This window comes from Monodon monoceros, unplaced genomic scaffold (assembly GCF_005190385.1).
Source record: "Monodon monoceros isolate NGI ecotype Baffin Bay Population unplaced genomic scaffold, NGI_Narwhal_1 Super_Scaffold_10, whole genome shotgun sequence".
Lineage (NCBI taxonomy): Eukaryota > Metazoa > Chordata > Mammalia > Artiodactyla > Monodontidae > Monodon > Monodon monoceros.
The window spans coordinates 13,340,553-13,362,707 of record NW_021703766.1 but is presented as its reverse complement, the minus strand read 5'-3'; the positions used below and the strand labels follow the sequence as shown (position 1 = coordinate 13,362,707).

Here is a 22,155-nt window from a genome sequence, read left to right as displayed (position 1 = left end):
GCAGTGAAGGAAGGTGACCTCTAAAGAGTCTCTACTGGATGTTCATGTGCCTGGCAGGGCCTGGGGGACAGTTCTTCCACGCGGTTTGAGCCATGCCTAGATGGAAAGGAGTCCTAGACCCTTTACAGAATTGTCCCTTCAGGGCCGGAGCCACCCGGGCATTTGCCTGGTATATTCCCAGGAGGTACAGCTATGTGAAGAACCATCCTCTACTCAGTAAAATTGGTAACACCTAACAGACGCAGGGGCTCAAGAACACATTGCTTACGTTTGCACAGAGTGTAAATCACCATATAAGTAAATCCTTTCTGCCTCTAGAAATTAAAGAGATGTATTTGGTAAGAGACACATATGTCTGATACATGCTCACTGATAAAATACTCCAATTTTTCTGGATCGGTCCTACCTGGCAATTTGTAACAAGAACCATAAAACTAGCTAAACCCTGTGAGGGGGTAACTCCACTTTAAGTGGTGGACGCCTAGGAAATAATCAGAAATAGCCCAAAGCAGTGCCACTTGGGAAGGTGGGAGCCAGAGAACCACCCAAGAACCTAAGAGAGAGGAAAAGGCTCAGCTCAGCCAGGAGGGTCAACATCAGGCACCACCTGAGCTGCCTGAGTGAGGCCTTAACAAACGTGTCAAGTTGGGGAGAAGGACCCCAACTGTGTGTGCTGCCACCCTGGGTGCTGGGACCCTCTGGAGGCAATGCAGTGTTGTTTGGCTTCAGAGCTCCCGCTTCCTCATCTATAAAATGGGAACGAAATTTGCAGTTATTGGCCCTCAGCCTGGTCAGTGGTGAACTATTATTACTACATGTATGACACATACAGATAAGAACAGCTCCACCCTCACTGCAAATGGACACAAATAATTTTAGCTGGGCTGGGGGATGGGTAGAGGGTGGCACATATGTGGCTGCAGGGCGTCCCTTGGCTCCAGTGTCTGAGGCAGACGTGGGAAATGGGATGCCAGAGAGCCCAGTGCCATGTCTAAGAGTGTCACCTCCAGCCTGGAAGGGAGACCCAGGTGGGAAAGCCAACTTGGCCCACATCTGCCACTCAGACACCTTGATCCCAGCAGCTGACTGCCTCTCCCCAGCTCTTCATCATAGCCTCTCATGACCACAGTTCCCTCTGCACCTCTGGGGACACCCTGATCACTCCCCTGGCAGGGTTACTCACAGTATAGATAAACCCCTTTCCTCCTGAGGTCATCCAAACAAGGTTAGACTCGACCCAAGAAGAATGTGTCTAAGAAGAAACCGAGAGGAAACAAAACTAAGGAATTAAAATGCAGCCATCTGGGAATAGGAGGGCTTCCAAGTCATTAATCTGATATGAATTTGGCTCCAGACTGGGCTGGCAGCCTCCTTTAGCTGCCTCCTCACCTCCTCCTCATCTCTACCCATTTGCCTTAGCAAGAAGCCCTCCTTTCAAGAACCTGCTTCTTCTGGCCTTGAGCAGCCTTACCCATAGCTCTTGGCAGGACCAGCCTCTCTGCTTGAGCTCTTGGAGAATTTGGTTGGCCCCAGAGAGTCCTCCTTCAATCCTGAGCCCTTCCCACAGGGATAATACCTGCTGGGCAGAGTTTTTGTGAGGACTGGAGATCTAGTTGGTGATGCCAACTGCAACAAATGTAAGCTCCATGAGAGTAGGACTTCCTTTTGTTCTCTGCCCCATCTCCTGTGCCTGGCCCATCGTAAATGCTCATAGATGTTTGTCAAATGAATAATACATATAAATATGAGCTTGAGTATGTATTTCAATCTCTAGAAGGACCCACAGAACCTAGTATCAGTGATTGTATTTGGACAGATGAAAACAGAGTCCTAAGGAATGGGAAACGGAGAGGAAGCTACTTTTCACTGTAAACCAATCTTATCTTTTGATTTTTTCTGATTTTTCCCGGCTGCGCGGTGTGTCACGTGGGATCTTAGTTCCCCGACCAGGGATCAAATCCATGCCCCCTGCAGTGGAAGCATGGAATCTTAACCACTGGACCTCCAGAGAAGTCCCTGATTTTTTTTTTTACTGTGCACATATATTATCTACTTTAAAATAAAAAACACACCACCAGACTTCCCTGGTGGCACAGTGGTTGAGAATCTGCCTGCCAATGCAGGGGACACGGGTTCGTGCCCTGGTCAGGGAGGATCCCACATGCCGCAGAGCAACTAAGCCCGTGCGCCACAACTACTGAGCCTGCGCTCTAGAGCCTGCAAGCCACAACTACTGAGCCTGTGTGCTGCAACTACTGAAGTCCGCGCGCCTAGAGTCCGTGCTCCACAACAAGAGAAGCCGCTGCAATAAGAATCCCACGCACCGCAATGAAGAGTAGCCCCCGCTCACCACAACTAGAGAAAGCCCACGTGCAGCAACGAAGACCCAACACAGCCAAAAGATTAAATAAAATAAATAAAAACACAAGACCACTTACATTAGCACCCCCAAAATGAAATACTTTGATATAAACCTAACAAAATATGTTGAAGATCTACATGATCAAAACTATAAAGCTGTGATGAAAGAAATCAAGGAAGACATAAATAAATCGAGATATTCCATGTTCATGGATAGGAAGACTCAATACTGTTAAGATGTTTGTCCTCCCTAACTTGAGCTATAGATTCAATGTCATCTCAATCAAAATCCTAGCAAGTTATTTTGTGGATATCTACAAACTGATTCTAAAGTTTATATGGAGAGGTAAAAGACCCAGAATGGCCAACACAATATTGAAGAACAAATTTGGAGGACACACACGACCTGACTTCAAGACTTATATAAAGCTACAGTAAACAAGACAGTGTGGTACTGGCAAAAGAATAGACAAATAGACCCATGGAACAGAACAGAGAGCCCAGAAGTAGACCCACATAAATATAAGTAACTAATCTCTGACAAACGAGCAAAGACAATTCAATGGAGAAAGGACAGTCCTTTCAACAAATGGTACTGGAACGAGTGGACACCCACATACCAAAAAAAAAAAAAAAAAAAAGAATCTAGGCACAGACCTTATACCTTTTACAAAAATTAATTCAAAATGGATCTTAGACCTAAATGTAAAATGCAAAAGCATAAAACTTCTAGAATATAACATAGGAGAAAATCCAGGTAACCTTGGGTTTGGTAATGAGTTGTTATGTACATTAAAAGCACAATCCATAAAAGGAAACATTAATAAGTTAGACTTTATTAAAATTTAAAACTTCTGCTCTGCAAAAGACACAGCTAAGAAGATGAAAATATTTACGAAAGACCTGATAAAGGACTTGTATCCAAAATATACAAAAAACTCTTCAAACTCAACAAGAAAAAACAAAAGAACCCAATTAAAAAGTGGGCAAGAAATCTGAACAGACACCTCACCAAAAAGATATATGGATGGCAAATAAGCATATGAAAAGATGCTCAACAACATATGTCACTAGGGAATTACATTTAAAACAACGAGATAGCACTATACACCTATTACTTTGTGGCTAAAATCCAAGAAACTAACACTACTAAATGCTGACAAGAAGTAGAGCAACAGGGACGCTCATTGATTGTTGGTGGAAATGCAAAATGGTACAGCCACTTTGGAAGACAGTTTGGTGGTTTCTTACAAGCTAAACATAGCCTTACCATATGTTATGTCCACATAAAAACCTGCACACATACATTTATAGCAGCTTTATTAATAATCACCAAAAGCTGGAAGTAACCAAAATATCCCCTAATAAGTGAATAAACTATAGTACATCCATACAATGGGACATTATTAGGCACTGCAAACAAATGAGCTATCAAGCCACAAAAAGATATGAAGGAACTGGAAATGCATATTTCTAAGTATAAGAAACCAACCTGGAAAGGCTACATACTGTGTGATTCCAACTGTATGATATTTTGGAAAAGGCTAAACTACAGAGATGGCAGAAAGATTGGTGGTTGTCAGAGGATGCAGGGAGGGAGGGAGGAATAGGTATAACACAGAGGATTTGTAGGGCAGTGAAACTATTCTGACATTGTCACAATTTCATTATACATTTGTCAAAATCCATAAATGTACAACACCAAGAGTGAACCCTAATGTAGACTATGAACTTTAATAATGTTTTAATATACTAATAATAATGTATTAATATTGATTCATCAATTGTAACAAACTTACCACACTAATAACACATGTTAATAACAAGGGGCACTGTGTGACTGGGGTAGGGTGGCCATATGGACCTCTTTATACTTTCTCCTCAATCTTTCTGTAAATCTATTGATAAACTGTCCTAAAAAAAACCCCACTAATTATTTATAAAAGCTTAAAAATTATAAAATAAAAATTATGTAGTCAATGTTATGGGCTTTGCCAGCAGACAGCCCAGGGTTTAAGTCCCAGATTTTGAACCAGCCTCAGCTTCCTCCTCTGGGGTTAACAGTCACGCCTTATAGGCTTCCAGGTTCCAGAACTCCATTGCTGCAGCCTGACAGTCAAAACTTATGTTGCGTATGTGATTTCCATGGACAGGGAGAAGAGTGGTCTTCTCTTGGCTGGGAGGGGAACCAGGGCAAGTAGGACCAGGAGGCACCCTCTGCAGAGATGTCATCCAAGAAAGGTTTCCCAGCTGCAGGAAGACACTGGAAAGCACCTGGCCCCAGCCCAGCCTCTGCTGGGCCAGCTGGTCTGCTGGCCTCTGTGCAGAGCTGCTTCACTGGGGCCTGGGACAGACCCTCCAAAGGGACAAGCAGGAGGGCTACATAGCCTGAGACCCAGTGCAGTGGAGGGGGGAAGGGGCCTGCAGAGCAAGGCGGGCCAGAAGGATCACCACCCTGCTCTGGTGTACCCCTTCCACTATGGGACCGTGGGAAGCCCCTAATCACCTTCTTCATCCACAAAATAGCACTACCCAGGCCCACTCCCAGGGTGGCAGTGAGGGTACCAGGAGGGAGGAGGAGAGCAATCTGAAATGTACGACTTCTCCACTAAGCAGCAAGTGGCACTAATATTACTGCTATCAGATCAGCTACCAATGCAAAGCCTCCAAGGCAGCAATGGGGAGAAAGAAAGATCTGAGCTTCTGAACATGTGACTTAACCTCTCCAAGCCTCAGTTGCCTCATCTGTAATATGGGAAAATTGCAGTTCTTCACCTCCTGGGCTCTGTGTGAATTTGGTGAGATAGTGCCCGCATAGAGCTTAGCACCCTACCTGGCACGGAGATGTCTTTAAACGGTAGCTCCCTGCATCTTCTTAAGGTGTGAATGGCATCCCCACTAACTGGGTCATTCTGGCTCAATCACCGTCCCTGCCAGGGCTTCCTCTGTAATTCGAAAGACAGAGGAGGCCACCGTATTGCCACCATTAAGGACAGCATTTATTGACTTGCGGGTGCTAGCCTGGGAACTTGGACAAATTGAATCATGTGGACAAGGCCTTGGCACCCAGAGAGCTGGGCTGGAAAAAACACAGTTGCAAAAAAGGCAGAATGAACTCAACAGCTACGGGAAAGACTTGGAGCCCTGAAGAGAGTTGTCAAGGAGGGTCCTGTTAAACAGAAGAAGGGGGACATTGAGTGACAAGGAGCCTGGCTCCCAATAAGGCCAGTGTTGTCTGCAGTGTTATCCTTGAACCCTGGAGACCCAAGCAGGTGGGGTCTGGCACCGCAGAGAAACCCGTCATTGTGAGGGGGGCACCGAGGACTCACAGGGGGAGGTGGCACCTGCTAAATCCCTACCTGTGAGAGTGTCAGGACCCAGGAACTATCAGTCAGGGGCAGGGTGGCAGGGAGTAGGCAGCTTGCGGAGGCAGATTTGGAGACTTCCACCCAACAGAGAGGGCTAGCACCAGACCGCCTGGTTTCAAATTCCAGCTCACTGCCTACTGGCTGACCTTGGGCAGGAGATTTAACCCCTGGGCCTCAGTTCCCAGGAGTAAAATGAGGATGACTGTAGCACCCACCATACAGGGTTGTGGTGAGGATCTGAGATCAAGCCGGTTTAGCATTTAACAGTGTGTACCCAGAATAAGTGGCAGCAACTATTATTACTGTTGTTTAGGGGAAGGCTGGCAGCAAGCCTTCTCACCTGCCTGCCCCCTCCCTCTTACTTGGGTCCCACCTTTACACAGGCCTGTTACATATAACTTTGCTGACTGGATCACATTAGAGAGGCGCAGAGCCTAGGAAACCCTCTGACTCCACCCCTACTCCATGCAGGAGTCTCCTCTACAGCTTGCCCAGCCTCTCCTCACATGCCTCCTCTAATGGGGAGCTCACCACTCCATGAGGTAGCCTGTTCCACATTCGGCCAGCTCTGGTCACAAGTCCTCTAGGCGGAGCTAAAATCTCCTCCCTGCAAACTGCCCCTTAGTGGAAGTGATTTTTTGCCAGGGACTTTCCGATGTCTGGAATCTACCCATCCCACAAATGCTAGGAACCCTCTGAGCAGGGCCTGTCATTCCTCCAGGAAGTCTCCCCTGATGAGAGACTTCAACCCCATCCTGAGCATCTCATGCAGAATGGCGCAACTGCTCCCCACAGGGATACACAAATCTCCTCCAATGCCTAGGTCCATGAGGCAAAAAAGTCTTGGATGTTCCCAGATCTGACATTAATAATAATTCACATTCACTTGTCTCACTCAACTCTTACAAAACCCCTGTGAGGCATATACTACTTTCTCCCTCAAGTTTTAAAATTGTACTGATATACATATAACATAAAATCTTAACCATTTCTAAGTGTACATGTCAGTGGTATTAAGTACATTTACATTGTTGCAACCATCACCACCATCTATCTCCAGAAATATTTTCATCTTGCGAAACTGAAACTCTAAATCCATTGAACAATAACTCCCCCGTTCCCTCCTCCCCCCGGCTCCCGGCAACCGCCATTCTACTTTCCATTTCTACAATCTGACTACTCTTAGGTACCATACATAAGTGGGATCATACAGAATTTGTCTTTCTGTGTCTGGCTTATTTTGCCTAGCATAACGTCCTCAAGATTCATCCGTCATAGCATGCATCGGAATTTCCTTCCTAAGTCTGAATAATATTCCAGAGTGTGTGTGTGTGTGTGTGTGTGTGTGTGTATACATACACATATACATATTGTTTATCCATTCATCTGTCACTGGACACTTTAGTTGCTTCTACCCTTCTGCCTATTGCAAATAATGCTGCTACAAACATGGGTGTACTAATATCTCTTTGAGACCCCACTTTTAATTCTTTTGGGTGTACACCCAGAAGTGGGACTGCTGGGTCATATGGTAGTTCTAGTTTTAATTTCTTTAGGAATTGCCAAACTGTTTTCCACAGTATCATGGAAATGGATTGTACCATTTTACAATCCCACCAACAGCGCACAAGAGTTCCAATTTCTCAATATCCCAGCCAATGCTTGTTATTTTGTTTTCTTTCTACATAGCAGCCATCCTAATAGGTATGAGAGGGTACAGGGAGAGCCTATGCTTACTCCTATTTTACAGCTGAGGAAAGTGAGACTGGAGAGGTGCCCTGACTTGCCCAAGGTCTCACAGGCAGCATGTGGCAGAGCTTGGATTCAAGTTCAGGCTGTCTAAGCCTGTCCAGTGCTCTCAACAGCTCCCATCCCTGCAAATCCCTGCAGTCCAACTGATCAGTGACCACTCTGGAGCCTCCAACATCCTCTGAGCTCCATCCAGGGAGCCCTGGCCAGGGAGGAGGTGTTGACCTTGGACATACCCCCACCCTGCCCCAGAGTGCTAAACTAACCCCAGCCCCTGGATCGTTTCAGCAAAGGCCTTACCCTGCATGGCCTGCAGAGATGACAGCCTGGAGGCATCCTCTAGTTGGTCCCTGCTCTCAGGGCAGGAGCGGGGAAGGGGCCGGGGGCTCCCTCCACAGCTGCCTGACGGGCTGGTAGCTGCTTGGATTATCTTGCACGAAAGCAGGGACAGCCCTGGCAGCGCAGAGCAGCCCGCAGACTCTTGAATCCGGTGAGACCGGGGCTCAGCAGAGGCTGGAGCGCAGGGTAGGGCCTCTCGGGAGACAAGGCAGGGCACACGAGGTGACAGCAACCTATGCAGGGTTGGGCGTGTCCTCTGCACTGCCTCATCACGCCTGAGTGACTGTGGGAAGCTAGCGGTCCTCCCTGCACCTCAGTTTCTTCATCTGTAAAACGGGGGAGACTAAGTCAAACCTACCAGGGAGCTGTGGACATTAAATGAGCACCAGACACACACTGCCTGGCTGAAGAGTGGGCACCGACAGTGCTGGCCACCAGTGCCTCCTCCCAGGCCCATGTGATCCTCCACCTACCCCACACTTGTCCCACCTCTATCCCACACTGCTCTGCCCCTCACCATTGGTGGGCTGGCAGAGCCTTGCGATTAAGCGTCCAGTCCCCCAGGTGACTGTGAGGACTAATACATTTGAATGTGTTAGTTCTGGTCTGATTCCTAGAAAAACAAATAAACACCATAACAGTAATTCCTTCAGGTAAACAAAGACATGGTGACAACGATGTTTGTGAATGCATTATTTCTAACAGTGATAACTTGGTAGCACCTGAACTTCTTCCATAGGAACTAGCTGAATTACCATCCGACCATGCAATGGGATAGTACGTGGCCACTATAAACAATGATGGAGGGCTTCCCCAGTGGCGCAGTGGTTGAGAATCCGCCTGCCAATGCAGGGGACACGGGTTCGATCCCTGGCCCGGGAAGATCCCACATGCCGCGGAGCACCTAAGCTCGTGCGCCACAACTACTGATGTGCTCTAGAGCCCGTGAGCCACAACTACTGAGCCTGCCTGACGCAACTACTGAAGCCCACGCGCCTAAAGCCCGTGCTCCACAATGAGGGAAGCCACTGCAATAAGCAGCCCCCGCACCGCAATGAAGAGTGGCCCCCGCTCGCCGCAACTAGAGAAAGCCCGCCTTCCATGGAGCCTCTCAGGGTCAAGGGGTCAGTCCACTTCAGACAAGATGCCTCTTCCTCCCAAGGCCAAGGCTGGGTCATGGACAGCCACCATGGACAGTGTTGCAGGGGTGGGGGGATAGGATGAATGCAGTCTCCAGAGACATTTTGCAGACTTCCAAAAGGCAAGAGCTGTAAGAAACCTGACTGCCCTGAACTCTCAGCTGAGGCAGGAGAGGAGACCCTGGGTCTGATCATAGAAGATCTGGGACCAGAACCCCAGAACCCTGGGCCCCAACTTGCAGGCCAGGCTTCCCCAGGCCAAGTCTGTTTTGAGAATCCCATTCTCTGCAATGATTTATCTTGGGTACCATCAAAGCCCCTGAAATGGGGTGGAAGGCTGGGGGCATTCCAGGCCTTGAACATCATCCTCTACCCCCAAAGCTGCCAGAACAGGCATCCCCAAAGCCACTTAAATCTCCATATACTTGAGACGAAGTCCAAATTCTCACCTGACTTTCAGGGTTCTTCAGAATTTGGTCCCCACCACTTCCTCTAATCTCCCTTTGCAGCCCTCCTGAACTTCCCACCCTTTCCCAAATGCCATTGGGCTTTAGCACTTGCTACTCTCGCTTCCTCCCCATCTCTGCCTAACAGATTGTTCTTCCTTCTTAAGGAGGGGGCTGTCCTGAAGTGCCCAGGCAGCTGCAGTCGGTCTCCTCTGTCCCTTGGGATGGGCTGTACACCTGTACCAAGAGCAGGGAGCCTGTGTTATATATTGGGTTGGCTAAGTTCGTATGGAAAAACCCGAACAAACTTTTTGGCCAACCCAATATCTCCCTAGCTTCCAGCACCATGACCAGCCAGCCCGATAAATGTTTATTGACTGAGGCAATGAACATGAGTTTTCTGCCTGTCTTTTGTGGCTAATTCTGGTACTTTCTCAAAGGCTCTGGAACATGGCCTTGACCTTCCACAGTAATGGGCCCCTAAGTGCCAGCTGCTTTACCTATATTATCTCATGTAATTCTATGGCACAGGTATTAACATTCCCATTTTATTGCTGGGAATTTGTGCAGCCAGGTTAGAACCCAGCCTATGCGTATTCCATTGTGCCTCCATGTGGCCTCCCAGCAAACCACCAGAGTGGGGAACAAAAGGTGTGCCCACAGACTTCCAAGGAATTCTCCACTCTGTCCAGTGATCCCTTAAACCTGCCCTTTGAGGAAGGTGGCTAAGAGATGGGACTGGTGGCATCCAGATCTGATGGCAGGTGGCTGAGTCTGGGGGACCTTTGGAAAGAGGCTGATCTAAACTGCAAGTTCCCTGATGCCCAGTTCTCCAGCCTTAGCACAGATAGGGGCCCAAGTTAAAAAAAAAAAAAAAAAAAAAAAAGAAACAAATAACCTCTAACAGGTGGCTGAATTAGAAGAGGGGAAGGGGTCAAAAAATGCACTTGAGATGACTCTCAACTCTACCCAGCTTCTAAAATCGGCCAGAGAAAGCCCCAGGTTCGAAAGAGCCTTCCAGGGGTGCTTATTAAGCACCAATGTTGTTTTACAAATACTATCTCTGCCTTTCCTATACCCCTAAGGAGTTTTATAATTTGTATTTTACATGTGAACTAACTGAAGTCATTAGGTGAGAGTTCAAGGTCAGGCAGCTACGCATACAAACCCAGGCTAGCCTGCCTTCAAAGGCCAAGTCTCAACCACTGCGCTAGACTGCCTCCATCCCACTTCCTGAAAAATCCAGAGAAAACAAGTTACCCACCCACTCCCTCATGCCATCATGGTCCTGAAAAGTATTATGAGTGAGCTCATAATACCATGTGTAACATGAGCTGAGCTACATAAATGTTCTTGGGTTTACCTCAAGTATTTATTCTGGATGGAGAATAAAATCCAAGGAGAGATTAAAAAAAGAAATCTAAAAGACAAAGTTATTTCCACAGAGTTGTATATAAAAGTCAAATTATTAATTGCAAAACACCTGGAAGCAATCTAATTTCACAATTTAGGGACAAAGGCTGCATATCCTGGAATGGGCTTGTTAACGTGGCAGATACCACATGGACTTTAAAAATCACAGTTAGTTGGTTTATGTGCATTTATTAGAATAAATGCAAAGTGTAAAAGCAGAACACTTCATTTTAATTTCAGAATACCAACTGAATGAGGAAGGCTCATGTATGCCATTCTATTTTTTTCCTTTCCATTAAAGAATTTTAAATAAATTTTTGATAGGTAATTCATGTACATAATTCATGCACATAGTACATTAAGGTCTAAGGAACTAAAGCAATATCCAGTGGAACAGCCCCCAGTAACCCATGACAGCCATTTAAGAAAGTGGGTTTGTTGAATTACAAAACTCAGAAGGGAACGCAGAGAGAAGCAACTTGCTTTATGGTTATTTGGATGTTTTTTTCCTACAAGGCTGATGAAAGCAAAGGTTTAAAAAAGAAACCCAGAGCAGAGAATTCACACCACTTTTCTGACACATATTTAAGAGCTTCTTTCTGAGACTGTGTTTTTCAAGTCTAGCTCAAATCCCTCTTGCTGTGATCTGTGAAGGAAGGAAGCAGCTAAGTTGCGGTGGTCAAGTCAGGCAAAGAAAACCATGTGAGAGAAAATCGACCCCTTTCTTACCTGTTCACATACCAGGATGCAGTTTTCTAGGGCTTGGAACAGGTACCTAGGAGCTGGGGGCAGTGGGTGCCAGGTGGGAAAAGCTGTGGCTTCCCCCAGTCCACAATCCAGGCTTCCCGACTGATGGGAAGGGCGGGGAAAGCAGGCCACAGCAACTGACTCAGAAACTGGAGCCAGCAAGGGCGGGGCAGGGCCACGTGGCCCCAGCCTGCCTTGGAGAATGGAGTAGGAGGGGGCCACAAACCCAGATGATCAGACCGGAACTCTTCTGACCAAGTGCGCCTGGCAAGTTAACAGTGGCAAGTTAATGGTGGGAGTCCGCAGAACCAAGTATTGGCTCCCAGGCAGGCTAGGTCGTTTTAAGGGGCTACCCCAGCTCCTCTCCAGAACACGTTTACTCTAACAAAAACCCTTCTATAAAACTTAATAAAACTGGGTGATGTGGTAGTGACTGGAGTGCATGTGTACATAGGGGGACAAACATTAGATGGAGAAAAGGCCTTTGATAAATATCATCAGTATTGAGGACCAGTCAATTACCCAGTCTACAGATGGAGACATGAGCCCAGAGAGATGAAGTATCTAACCCAAGATCACACAGCCAGAGGGCTTCCTTCCTTACATGACTTGGCCTGTCCTGGTGTAATATGTGATCTGGCACAGCACTTGTGGGAGTACCTGATGACATGAGAGATCCTTTGCTCAACCCGATCTCCAAGGACAAGGGACACTCTCACTTTGCCTGCGTCAGAGAGCTGAGAATGGTTCTGCTAGCACAGTTCTGTGGGAACTTAAGGGGGAACTCCATCTCTAACAAGCTCCCTGATGTACTTAGACTATATTTGGAATATTTAGGGGTGGGCCAATTCCCCAAGGGATCCTTTTTTTTTTTTTTTCAGCTGCACTGCATGGCTTGCAGGATCTTAGTTCCCTGACCAGGGACTGAACCCGGGCCACGACAGTGAAAGTGCCGAGTCCTAACCACTGGACAGCCAGGCAATTCCCTCAAGGAATCCTTTAGTTCCCCCACCAGCAGACAAATAGAGAGCAAGGGACAGGGGAAGGGCTGTGCTCAAAGCATCAAACTACCCAAGATAGTTTGCATGTTTCCCTGAAAGTAAGCACAGAATCCTTTACTAAGGCGTCCCTTATTAACATCTAGGATTCCATAGCACCTGGTTTGGGAAATGCTGGCCTAGAAGATGTTAGCATATCTTATTCTGAATGTCAATGCCTGGCAAAAGTAGTTGTTCAAGAAGTTTCCCAAGAAATGGTTTCTCAGTTGGACTGACAAAACCAGATTCCTGGTTTGGCCAGCAGGACAATAATGCCCACACTGGAATGTACTATGGCTAATTTCCCACCCCTGTACCTAAGGCCGTGACTACACCGGCCACACCGTCAACAAGGCCTTGCTGTATTTCTACCAAGCTGATTCATAGTAGTCAAGCAGCCCATGGGAGGGCAAGTGGGGTGGAGGTGATGCGGGTACAGCCACAGCATATCACTGGGGTCTCACAGAAGTCTGAACAAACTCCACTGTGCCCTCTCCAGGACCTCTTGGCTTAGAATGATGCCCCTTTCTTTCAAAGGATCGCATATAGGGCTGCAATTCAAGATGGAAGTGGCTCCAGTTCTCCCAGCGCTTTTGGATCCAAGTTCTGCGGCTACACCTCCTCAGACACCCTGGAAGCTCAGTGGAAAGCACTTTGCTGTTACTATGACCCCTAGTAACAAGAGGTTGGTCTTATTCTCCCATTTTACAGAAAGGAGGCTGAGACCAAGCTTAGAGACTGGTGAACACAGGTCATGTGACTTCATATCCAGTGTTCTATGGACTTCACCCCTACTTGGCATTTGGCAGATGGGATCTTGTTTCTGATTGCTTTATGTGAAGTCGCCTTTCTCCAGTTGCAGCACCAGCTCCTTAAAGGCAAGAGATTCCTCAGTATGCCTTGTTAACAGCACTAGACCCCCTAATGACTCACAGTAAATGCTAATACTTTTCACCATCACATGTCACACTAGCTTATACACATTTACTCATGACCCCAAATTATTAACTTGTAAAAACTCTCCTTAAATGGCCTAATCAAAAGCAACTCTCATTCCCTGAGATTTTGCTTGCAGTTAGAAAAGGGTAAATTCTGCCGGGTGGGCCTATGGGATAAAAATCTGAGGACCAGACTCTAATAGACAGAGGCGGGGAACTGGGGTGGGTTTGCCTCTGGGATTACAGCCAAGCCTGACTGGGTGCTGACAGAGCTGCTGGATTTAGAGGGTGAGCTGGGGCTGACAGGGGCCTTTAGCTACGTCCAGTTGAGTCTCCCATCCTTGTGTCTCCTATAAACTTGGTGTTTTCTTTTGCTTCATTTTAAACAAGAGGCAATGTTCCCTCATTCTCCTGGAAACCACCTAGTGATTTCCACGTCTGATTATTATTACCAGATTGTGAAATATACAGATGCCCAGACACCCCCAGCAGAGTAATCTGGAGAACAGAAAAGCCACTGCAACAGATTTCCTAGCTTCCTGACCAAAAATCTTTGGCTGTCTACTCTCCACCTCCTCATTTTTCATACTTGGGACCTTCTGACTTTTCCCAGAAATCCCAAGGCTGTGCCTGTTTTATCTGAGAAAACTAGAGACATGGGCCTTAGGATCCTGTGAAATTTGTCACCAGGCTCTCTGGCAGACTCAACGTCACCACCAGACTCAGAGGGACAGAAACAGCATGCTAAGTTACAAAAACTCCTGGGTGTAGAGCAGATATTCAAGGAGGTAACACACAGTAGGTGCTCAGTAAATATTGGTGGAATAAATGAATGTAGCACCATCTTCTAGTGTATCAGGCATATCTCTTGATGTTGACTTTCAAAGCTTCTACAGAAAAGCTCTTGGTGATGCTAATGCAGAGTGGTGAAGGGGATTCTCTTGAGTGCTGTGTAGTCCGTATCTACTGATTTCAGTTCACTCAAACTTCATACAAGGCCCACACAGTGGGTTATCAGATCCCCAAATATAAATCAGCCACTGACCACAGAGGTGTTTCTTCCCTACCCATACACCCCAGACATCGTCACCCATGTACCCCAGTCATCTGTATCCCTACATTGTTATTTTTTTGGACAAGGTTTGACTTCAGCACCAGAGATCTGGATACAGTCCTTGAATATATTTTAAGGGTGCAATAAACTTAAAATATTCACATACAATATTCCATATTCAAATGAGCAAGTGGATGATTCACACAAACACATGGCATTTCTATTTTGAATAGAAACAGGATTTAGGAATTAAAAAAAAAAAAACAAAACTGAAAGCCAGGTTGATTCATTTGAACAATTCTCCCAACATTTCTGGCTTCCCACTAATAACCTCAAGAGAGGCTGCAGTCATAGGAGCAGCATGGATTCTGGAGACCAGAGCTCTCCCCATGAGGTAAGTGAACCCCAAGAGTCTTTCCCAGCCCCAGCAGCTGTCTTGCTAGCATTAAAAAAAACAAAAGCCAACATTCCATCCACAGTCCAACTTGAACCCCCCTCCCCCAAAGGAATGCCAGTCATAGCAAAAGATCTTCCAAATGAAACAACATCTGTGGAAACTCCACTCGTGAGGTCAGGGAAAAGTTGGGGCAGCTAAAAACTTTTCAGTACTTTTTTAGACCCAAATTGCAGAGATTTAACAGCAGCAGAATGGGAGCAATCCTAATAACCAAGAGCAAATGCCTTGGTGGGGTGGCCTTCCTTCTCAGTTCTATGGCAGCCTCTAATGTGTTTTGCAAAACAGGACAGAGTTCTCCATTTACCTGGTTGCACAACTAAACCAAAGGAGTTGACGTGGTCCCCTTAACACTTACACAGATGGGATTTGTAATTTAGCTGTATCCAATCACTAAATTTTACTAAACACTTTCTGTAGGTCCTACAGCAACAACTATGAACTAGACAAAACTGGTCTCAACATATTCAAGCCTAATTCCTTGTGCCTGTGCTCCTAAAATTCCACTTGTCAGCGCCCTGTTTTGCAGAGAACAAGCAAACCCACTGATATGCAGAGAAAGCTCAATGGTGAAAATTCCTGGATACACCTAAAACACAAGCAACAAAATAAAAAATAAACAAGTGGGACTACATTAGACTAAAGTCACACAGCAAAATAAAGTAAAAAAGACAATCTATGGAATGGAAAAAATTATTTGCAAACCATATATCTGATAAAGGGTTAATATCCAACAATATAAAGAACTCAGACAACTCAAAAGCAAAACACAAAAAATCCAATTAAGAAATGGGGCAAAGGACCTGAACAGGCACTTTTCCAAAGAAGATATATGAATGGTCAACAGGTACATGAAAAGATGCTCAACAAAACTAGTCATTAGGGAAATGCAAATCAAACTACAGCTAAGTCCTCTGTCCTTCAGGTGAGCTAAATCACCTCACCCCTGTTAGAATGGGCATCACCAAGAAAACGAGAGATAAATGCCGGTGAGGATGTGGGGAAAAGGGAACCCTTGTGCAGTGTTGGTGGGATTGTAAACTGGTACAGCCACTACAGAAAAGAATATGGACAACCCTCAGAAACGTAAAAACAGAACTACCTCATGACAGAGCAATTCCACTTCTGAGAATGTAGCCAAAGGAAATGAAAACACTAACTCAAAGAAACGTGTGTACTCCCATGTTCATAGCAGCGTTATCTACAATAGCTAAGTTATGGAAACAACCTAAGTGTTCATCAACAGATGAATGGATAAAGAAAATGTGGTGTGTGTGTGTGTGTGTGTGTTTGCAGGACTGGATAAATCTTGAGAGCATTATGCTAAGTGAAATAAGCCTGACAGAAGAAGACAAGTTATTGTATAACGTCACTTATATACAGAATCTAAAAAAACAAAACCAAAAAAGGAAACTCAGAGAAAAAGAGATCAGATTTGTGAGGGAAGGGGTGGGGAGCAGAATGGGGGGACAGGACATCAGAGCAAAGTGGTCAAGATATAAACTTCTAGTCATAAGATAAATGAGTACTAGGAATGCAATGTACATGATGACTAGAGTTAACACTGCTGTATGATATATATGAAAGTTGGTAAGAGTATATCCTAAGAGTTCTCTTCACAAGAAAAGTTTTTTCTTTTTTTGCTTTTTCTTTTTATTGTATTTGAGATGATGGATTTAATTAAACTATATATGTCAAACCATTATGACGTATACCTTAAATAGATACAATGATGTATGTCAATTATATCTCAATAAAACTGGAGAAAAGAAAATCTTTCCAGCTGTGAGAATTCAGAGAAATCAAATCCAGAGAAGGCCCCTCAGTTATGGAGCTGAAATGCTGTCTGTATATCCTTCAAAACTTGTATCTCATCCAGCACCCATTTGGCCACAACAGAGAACATGACAAAGTCAACAGACACATCAAAAGTAAAGCAATGTAAAGGGAAAAGAGAACATCACTGTGATGTGGGAGGGGTGGGAAGGGAAGGAGATCCGCATCCATGGTGACTCCTAAAGGAAAATGAAAGACTTCACTGTGCTGATCCAAGCCCCACGTATTAAGGGCTGGGGTTTGGATCAATAAGAACCTACAACACGCTGGGCTGACTGCTGGGTGTTTTAGGTATATGCTCTCATTTTATTGTGACATCAACCCTGTTTATCTCCATGTTATGCACGAGAAGCCAACTGGCCTGACCAAAATCATGGATCTAATCAGGGGCAGAGACTTGACTGAACTCAGGCCTGTGAGTTCATGTCTAGACTTATTTACAAATTCCATTCCAGATTTAAGGGGGAGACTCCTAGGAATCTGTATTTTTTATTGAGTGGCCTAAGGGATGATTTTCATGATTAGGAAAATTTGGGGAAAAAAATAAAACAAACATACAAACACAATTTGTACTCCCAAGAGATACAGGGTCACTGACTTGTTGATGAATGTTGGGATTCTGAGGAACTAAGATGCTGTTTTAAGTCAGGTTGGGCTACATACTTAGGGACTTCTGTGCAGCGTATATTACACCTCTCCTTTCACTTTCTACAGCTGGGGGAGCCAAGGCTCAGAAGTTTTAATGGCTTGCCCAAATTCACTCAGCTGTTATTTGGCCCAACCAGATCAGACACGTTGCCTGATTCTAGTTCTCTTTCTACTATAAACACATTTGGCTGATTATTTCCCATGTATAAGCCTCCTCTCCCCTACCAGAATGTCAAGTTCAGCTGAGCGAGCCTTGAGAATTTCTCACTGTGCTTAGCACGATGCTCAGAATATAAGCTCATGATTTGCTGTCATCTATCAGATAACATTTTCCAATACACACCCATATTTCTCTGACAATTCCACTGAGTTTGTTATCATTTTCCCCGGGAATGGAAGAGAATCTTGTAATACACTGGAAGCACAAGATGATGATCCAATGTGAAATTCACCCTTGCCTGGCCTACCAGTAGCTCTCTAGTGGAGCAATAATCAGATGACCACACATTCCCAGTTATGGTAAGATCTAAAATTAAGGTCCAGTATCTCATGCTATAAAATCAGAAGGGCTTCAAGTGGCCTAATCGCCAAAGCTTCCCTCCCCACTCTGTTCTCATGAATGAGGTTCCCTGGCTAAACAATCCTCTGTACCAAAGGACCAGGCACAGGTCCTGCCCACCTCTGAGGAGGTTTCAGCTCCTTGCCAGTCTGTGGGTTTATTCAAACAAGCCAATCACAACTTCCCACAAGAACAGGAGAAGTTCCACCCTCTTGATATTACAAAGCCTGCCTCCCAAAGCCCCTAGTTGTTTACTGGGTTCCTGAATGCAACCCCCATGTTGTCTAGCATGGATCGCATGCAGTATCCCTGAGTGACGTGGTGTCTTCCTCCCCTGGGTTGGACAATAAACTGCTGTCTACGTAATAAAAACAAAAAAAGGGTGGCAATTCCTGATTCTATACAGAGATCAAGTTTTCCGTTCTTACATAACCCCCCTACTACTGTAGGAAGAAGTATTTCAGGAGAGAGCCTAGGAACAAGGAGCCACTGCTCAAATATCTATGCTGAGTTTCTCATACTACCGCACATCAACATCATACAATCAATCTGACAGGCTAAATGGAACAAGTGGGGGGGGGGCACAGCAAAAATGAGCCCTGGAATCAAACTATGCAAATGTAATTCAAAAGTACTGTCTACTATGTATACCCATGAACTGAGAAAATGAAGTGTCATTTAGGGATTCAATTCCTGGCAAAACTCAGGTCTCTACTGACTGATCCAAAACCAAGCTGTGATTAAAGAGATACACAGTTCCAGGGATAGCATCAGGAACCCTCTCTGCACTTGGAATGTGGGCTGTTAGAGGTCAAAGATTATAAGATTATATCTAACCACCTCCATTCCTGACTCTAACCCAGTGCCTGCCAGAGAATCTGTTCAATGGAAGTGCTGAGCACACAAACAAAAAAGGGTTTTACTCTGTGAAGTACTCAGAAAACAAATGACTCAGGCCTCTCCATGTTCAATGAAGCTGACGGATTGCCTGGAACATTAAGGCTTCCCACACAGTTTGACAGGGGAAGGCTGAATTCTCAAGTGTGAATTGGAACATTTGACACTGGGTCACTTCCAGCTGCTGCCTCCACATACTCCAAAGGCCCTCCAGAGCCCACCTAAGATGTCTGTTGAAGACAGGCCTCCCCGCCCCCGACCCCATTACCCATGTGCCTTTAAAAAGGGACCACATGTACTGACTTTATTCCCAAGGGCAGGTTCTTCTGTACTTACTGATCCTTCCTAGTAGACAGATGGCAAATGATCATTTCAGGAGCTGTGGAAGTAAAAGGAGCATCTATTAAGAGACCAGGCAGCTGGAATTCATGCCAAATCCTTCACTCTAAGGCTTCAAAGTAGAAGGGAGCTAAAACAGGGAAGAAGAAACCAGCCACCCTTCCTCACTATCCAATGGGAAGAGATATGGATGACTATATAATTATTATCGAGCCCAAGTTTCATCTGCATAGTAGAAAAGACTAGAGAAAGCCAAAAACCATCACAGAGCTGGCAGCATGAGGCCACAGGGTGCCAGAAGTCCAAGTTGGTAACTGGAAGAAGGACACTCAGTTCTTCCTGCTCCAACTTGGGATCCAATCTCCCACCTAGATTCTCAGCAAAGACACATGGACACCAGCCACCTTAAAAGCTAGGTTTGTATTTCTGGTTAGGTTCCAGGGTGGCAGAACTCCGGAGTTGTACTATAGCCAACCTGGTCCCCACCTCAGCTTGTCTCCCGCCTCCCACAAAGATAACATCATACAAAACTATATTTACAGATTAACCAGTTAAAAATTAAGGGTGTATACAAAAGTAGAGAGCAGAGCCAAAAATATCAATGCGAGAAAGCTCTGGGAAAAGGGACACTGTATTCCACACCGGAACCTGGGGGCAATGTATTATGTACCAGGCAAGGAGAAGTGTAGCAAATCTCAGCGCCAATTTTAGGGGAAACCAGTCACTCCAGGGGAAGAGTGGATGGGGAAGAGCTACTAGCTTTAATATTACAAAGTCTTAATTATACAGCCACCCTTCTTCTGTCACATGGATTCAGAACCAGGTAGTGAGGGAAATAAGGTCTCTGACAAGCCCCATAGGAAAAGGAAGGGCTCAGAAGGCGTAGCGAGTCCGGATGTCCTCAAGCTTCTTGGACACCTCAGGTGGGGTTCGGTCCAGTTCTTCAGAGACATTCTTTTGTTTGTTGGGCTCCATGGAGTTGAATTGCTCACAGAGATCTCCATCAATCACATTCTAAGGCATGAAAAAATGAGAGGAAGAAAAAGGTTAGATGCCCAAAGAAAATGGCACATGCTAAAGCAGCAATTGCAAGAAAAGCATTTTATTCTCCCTCAGAAACCTGAACTACATTTACAGAGCCAGGAATACTATTCTAAGTTGACCCTTAGTAGCCAGAGTTCAGATTAGCAAAACTGGGTGAAAACTTTTCTCTGGCTATGGTCTGCCCTGAACTAAGAGGTCTCTGAATATCACTAACTACTCCTCTCCCACATTACTGCCTCCATCAATCCACATCCTCAATGCTCCTTCATTCAGGACTGTTCCAATTTTTAAGGGAGGGAGGCCCAGAGAAAAAGACTGGTGGTTAAATATGCTGAGGATCCCCTTTTTCAACTCGAGTTTCCAAGAAAGACCTACCTTAACAGGGAAGTAATAGGAACGAAAACTGAGGTGGTCTCGCCCACAGAGAGGGGGATGCTCGGACCGGAGGTGCATTTCCACATGCTGGAAGAAGTCATGGTCCTGGCAAAGAAACAAAGAATCTGTCACTAAAAGAAAAAAGTGATTTCAACTACTAGTCTACAGTTTCCAAAGCACAATGAACAGAGAAGCTATTGATTTTTACCACCAAGGAGATGTTAAGTATCTAATTGTTCCTCATGACCACAGGTTCTCCTGCTACAACAAGATAGCTAAAACCTGAAAGAAAACCCCTTTGTATTTGCAAAACATGAGAGAAAACACCATATGCAAAGAGTGGTTTGTAAAGTCAGATTCCTAACCACAGCTTCCTTGGCTGCAATTACATAAACCAAATCTAGCCAAACCAAGAGCTGGCTCTAGGAGGCATTAAGTGCCCAGTCTACACCATCCCGTCATTCCTGGTCTGTGGGGTTTTGTTCTGGGGCTTCAGCCTCTGACTAACCAAACCCTGGTACAGTATACAACCAGATGGCTTTCCACAGGGGGGGAAAAAAAATTCAAGATTCCTATCTCCCCAGGCACTCCTGTCACCTTATAAAAATTGCACAACACTCCTAGTTGCAGATGGAGACAAAATGGATTGCCCTCTTAGGCAGATTTAGCACCAAGAAACAACCTTGGGAAGGCAAAAGCCAGACCAGTGTGGAAGATGTCACCTCATGGGATGTGAACGGGACAAGGATGCCAATTCCTCCTGACAAGGTGGTATAGACAAGCGATTCTGAGCCTCCAGGGATCAGCGTGGTCTTCTGTAACGAAAGTACTGTCTCGCCCACGTGATAGTTCATGATCACTTCTGCCTGCAAGTTGAAACCAGAATAGTGACTATATGTGCCCTCAGGAGCATGTTCTAGATTCCCAAGAGCAAACAGTGCCTCCAAAGGCCAGATTTCACCACTTTTGGAAATTCAAAAATTACTAAAATTTAAAAATACTTTGAAATGTCCTTAGCATTTACTTACAGCTTAATGCCCTCACAAACATGCTGAAGTTAGATCATTTTTGATTTATAACTACAAAACCTTTTTGTTAAATTATCAAGTCTGCAAAAAGAAGAAAAGAAAAGTATAAAAAACAGCAATCTCTAGGCTTGCCCTCTAAAATGGATCTATTTTTAAAAGTCCAGAGATACAGAAGTATACGTCTACAGGAGAAGAGTAAAGCCCAGGGCATACTTCAGAGAAGAGCTGGTTAGTATCTGGAATGAACCTGTGCAACCATCCTTTCTAAGGAACCCACTATGCAGAGATTTATACTGCTAAAATGTCTCAGAAAAATTTCTCTTCTATTGTCATAAAAATGGGATAGTAACTTGGTCACCTTGTGTCAAACCCACCATGCATGGG

The 22,155-nt window shown here is 45.3% G+C and overlaps 2 protein-coding genes across 3 annotated transcripts in view; both read right to left on the bottom strand.

Moving 5' to 3' along the window:
- The window catches only part of IL34 (interleukin 34), a 56,393-nt gene extending 44,240 nt beyond the window's left edge, over window positions 1–12,153 (bottom strand). The window contains exon 1 of the mRNA XM_029209405.1: window positions 11,545–12,153. The gene's annotated coding sequence lies outside the window, so the exon portion shown is untranslated. The remainder of the gene's footprint in view (window positions 1–11,544) is intronic.
- A 230-nt stretch (window positions 12,154–12,383) lies between these two features.
- The window catches only part of SF3B3 (splicing factor 3b subunit 3), a 53,911-nt gene continuing 44,139 nt past the window's right edge, over window positions 12,384–22,155 (bottom strand). Inside the window, exons 24-27 of one of the 2 annotated variants that reach the window (XR_003791559.1) lie at window positions 21,466–21,609; window positions 20,744–20,848; window positions 19,322–20,338; window positions 12,384–15,634 (exon numbers count right to left, since the gene is read on the bottom strand). Coding sequence is in view for 1 of the 2 variants with exons in the window: in XM_029209398.1 (XP_029065231.1) it covers window positions 20,198–20,338; window positions 20,744–20,848; window positions 21,466–21,609 (390 nt within the window). In the remaining variant the exon portion in view is untranslated. Of the gene's footprint in view, window positions 15,635–19,321; window positions 20,339–20,743; window positions 20,849–21,465; window positions 21,610–22,155 lie in introns of those variants that run through there. The other variant, XM_029209398.1, reaches the window with a different exon arrangement.